The following is a 3505-nucleotide window of genomic DNA, read 5'->3' on the forward strand; positions in this document are numbered from 1 at the left end:
AAAGAGAGAAATAAATAATTAAAGAAAGGGAAAAAGAAGGAAAAGGGAGGAAAAAGAGAAGAGAGAAGGACTACAAAAAAGGGAAAACGAGGGATTGCACTGGGATCATTCTCGTCCATCGTCCTCGTCAAAGATCTTCCCACGATTTAGTCTTACTCTGCCGCCGCTGGATCTGTCCACGCGGCAGTTCACAATCAACCAATACTGCCGGATCTGTGGCGAACGCCGGGCTTTTGACAATATCCAACACAGACTTCAGGTTCCTCTCAATGACGATCCCAGATTGTCCTCGATCGTCACCTCCTGGGTTCTCAGGGCCACCAGACAGACCATGATGGGGACTTAACACTTTGGCTAAGAATCGCCAGACGGATGTGAGAGCCCCGTTTTTGGTTTGATGATCCCAGTCCTTTATGGTTTCCAGTACCGTAGATAAGAGACAGGGCATATAGTACGGCACGACTGCTGTCTCATTGGCAATGCCGTCGACATTTAGGCCCGCCACGAGTTGGTCTTTGGCGATCTTGTCCAGAGCATTGAAAGTGGTCGAGAACAGCTCGGCTTGCTGGATATCTGTAGTCCGGCCCATGGTCAACAAGCGGAGGAGTGCGCGGTCTTCTGGATGGTCCACATGAAGATTGCGAAATCCCTCGGTGGACAGTAAGTTTGCACGTTGTGTGAGTACCTTGTCATACCCTTGACGAGGGTTGCATTTGCCGGCAATGATATCGAGGGACACCTCATGCACAGTTTTGAAAGCTTGGAAGACGGGTTCGTTAAAGCTCTTGGAGCCACAAGCGTCAAGGTGACCTCGAGCGCCGGCGACGTCGAGGATTTGCTCCATGAACTTGAGTTCGAATGCATGTTCGTGGCCTCGCATGGCCAGCAATCCTTCGAGATTGACAGGCACACTTTCGGCCTGAGCCAGTTGCCCTGCATTCAGCTCCGATCCTAGCTCCAGACCCAGCATGACCTCCTCGCGTTTCTCTTCGGTGAGGTAGTTTAAAGCGGCGATCATCCCAGCTTCAGCTGCTGCTAATAGTATCGAATCGTGATTCTGGTCCTCTAAGCGCTCGCCAGTTTGGAAGAAGATATCTTCTTCCAAGTTGGTATCCTTTCCCAAATCATTAATGATCATTGACACCACCACCGCAAAAAGGTCATCTGGGCCCTCTATCCCTCTCTCGAAGAGGTCGCGCAGCCACTCGAATGATTCCTCTGTCAAGCGCGACTCGGAGGATTGGGGTCGAGTGAAGCTCGCATAGTCACGATTGTAGACCCAACGAAGGGCAAGAATTCCGACAAGCGTTCGGTTGACCTCATCATAGTTGATCCCATAGAGGATTTGCGACGGGCTCAAAGTATCATCATTTCCGTGAACTGCGACGCGTTGCTCCTCGGTGCCCTCGACGGCCCTAATGTTTTTCAGTCGTTCAAGTTCCGGGGAGAAGGCGTCTTTGATTTGGCGAAGCAATGTAGTCTCGTCCAAAGAATAACAAGTTCGCGGTACGGATGGTCTCTCGGAGATCACGACGCGGCTGGGATTCGGCTATCATTTTCGCCGCCGTACAAAAGGCCTACAAAGAAGCCTCATCGAAACATGCCGTCAATCAGATAGTTAAGGGCCGCTCTGGCAAAGTCGTGGGCGGGGGCTCAGATCGAGAAGGACTGTCCACGCCTTTTCCCATGTCGGGTTCGTGGTAAGGGTGAGGTTAGAAAGTGAGTAGAATGGATCCAATCCGCGGTCATTCGTGGCTGTGTAGTCACTTCCGCGGTCCCTTATATGTGAAAGGCCCGCTGAGCCGTGCAGAAGGTGGGAAACGGGGCGGAGGCTGGCTTCATTTCGTGGGCGCAGCCCAGCGCCTCGTTGAAATCTCATTGGCTCACCGCGTGACGCGGACCCACCACCGAGATTAGGCTTCGTGCCCTCCGATCTTTGCCGGGCAGTCGAGTGTCCAATAATAACGTGTCTGACCCAGAGCGTGAAGCTTGATATCTTACCCAGTAGGGTACCTTGAAGTTTTAATAACACTGAGTGCCTTGTCTTTCCGCTCTTGGTACAGTATCCCGTTAACATTGTAAGTTAAAGGGCTGAGCGGGCGATAGGTCGAATGGCCTCGATTCCGTGGTACCCATTTCCCTTCCTCCCGTTGTCTCCCTTCTCAGTCTCGAGGAAGGCCTAGAGACACGTTCGCTCTCGGTCTTTCAGAGTTTCGCTTGTCGATGGCCTTCGGCGTGCCCCGGCGCAGTTGGGAAACGCGCGTCAAAGTCGCCGGGTGGACGTCATCTCAGACACCGCCGTTCGGGCTTTGCGCCGTGGGAAACCCAGAGGATGCTTTGTACCACCGTGCATCGACTGGAACGGAGGGTATCCGGGGTCGATAGGGGAAAGAGCTGTGCCTATTGGTCCGAGAGTTCTCGCTTAGGCGGACCAATGGCACCTCTTTTCAAGTACACCCGACCCGAAGGTACGGCACCAAGTGATGTTACGGCGACGTCGAGATTCTAGGGGGAGGGGAGGCTTTTGTTCCTCTTTCAACTGCATCCCTAGCCAATTCGTGGTTCTTTTGTGTGTGCAGGAGGTCTGCACCCGCTTGGCACGTCCTCCACATCACGCTTCCAACAACTGTCGGTAATTCCTATGCCCCTGTCCGCCTCGGCGCCTCCCCTTTTTTCCCCGCCTCTCCTCTGAGTTGAGAGGATCACGAGCACCCCTGAAGACCACGTAGAGATTTAGAAGGTCGAACTAAGTTTCGTAAGCCTCTAAAAGACCTTTCGCCTCTCGTCTGTGTCGACCCGAAAGCGCCAAAAGCACAACTCGCACAACGTTAGAGGAGACCAAAGGAGCCAATAGTAGCGCAGGGACCAAAGGAACGATTTGCCACTGAAAGTGGTGTAGGCTAACATGCCTCAATTAGCGTTATGTTGCTCCACTATGTTACCCTTTGGTCGATGTTTCTCAAACGTCCTTTGGCCGTCCATTAGGGGACCAATCACCGCCGCCATATTTTATACACCGTACGGGTGGCTGAGTCGTTCTTCTTTTCCCATTGAATTAAAGTACGCACTTTTGGTGACCGAGCGGTGAGCTACAGTAACGCTCCACTCAGCACTTGGCTCCCAAAATTAGCCCCTCCCTTCAGGAAGAAAGTCTTGGTGGCAGGGACAGGTAGCCACTGCCGTCTGTTTGGTGCTGCACGTTGCACTTAGAACAAAATCCTTTCCGCAAGCCCGTCCGACAGGAACCGCAGTAGGCCTCAATGCTTGAACACCGCCATGAACCCAGCTCGACTGCTTCTGCATAGTAGCTGGACCAACACTCCAGAGCATTATTCCATCCGTCGACTGTCTTGAACTGGTTTGACATCGAACACCAGAAACTATTGGTTGCATCACCAGTGCAGATGTCGATCCTCCAGACCAGAGCAGCCTTGGGTGGCTCCTGAATCAGTTCTGTACCCCAATTGTCATTGGCATAAGCAAGTGCTTGTTGAACGCCGAAAAG

General features: G+C 52.7%; 1 protein-coding gene across 1 annotated transcript; it reads right to left on the reverse strand.

Moving 5' to 3' along the window:
- Window positions 1-97: 97 nt before the first annotated feature.
- On the reverse strand, window positions 98-1738 carry PV07_12721 (uncharacterized protein). The gene has a single exon (XM_016400280.1). It carries the CDS (start codon window positions 1136-1138, stop codon window positions 128-130), a length of 1011 nt encoding a protein of 336 aa, XP_016242074.1. The 5' UTR covers window positions 1139-1738; the 3' UTR covers window positions 98-127.
- Window positions 1739-3505: the final 1767 nt, after the last annotated feature.

The sequence above is a fragment of the Cladophialophora immunda genome (genome assembly GCF_000835495.1).
Source record: "Cladophialophora immunda strain CBS 83496 unplaced genomic scaffold supercont1.86, whole genome shotgun sequence".
Lineage (NCBI taxonomy): Eukaryota > Fungi > Ascomycota > Eurotiomycetes > Chaetothyriales > Herpotrichiellaceae > Cladophialophora > Cladophialophora immunda.

Coding starts and splice junctions, on each gene's coding strand:
- PV07_12721 (XM_016400280.1), bottom strand. CDS start 1,138: ATGATCATTAATGATTTGGGAAAGGATACCAACTTGGAAGAAGATATC.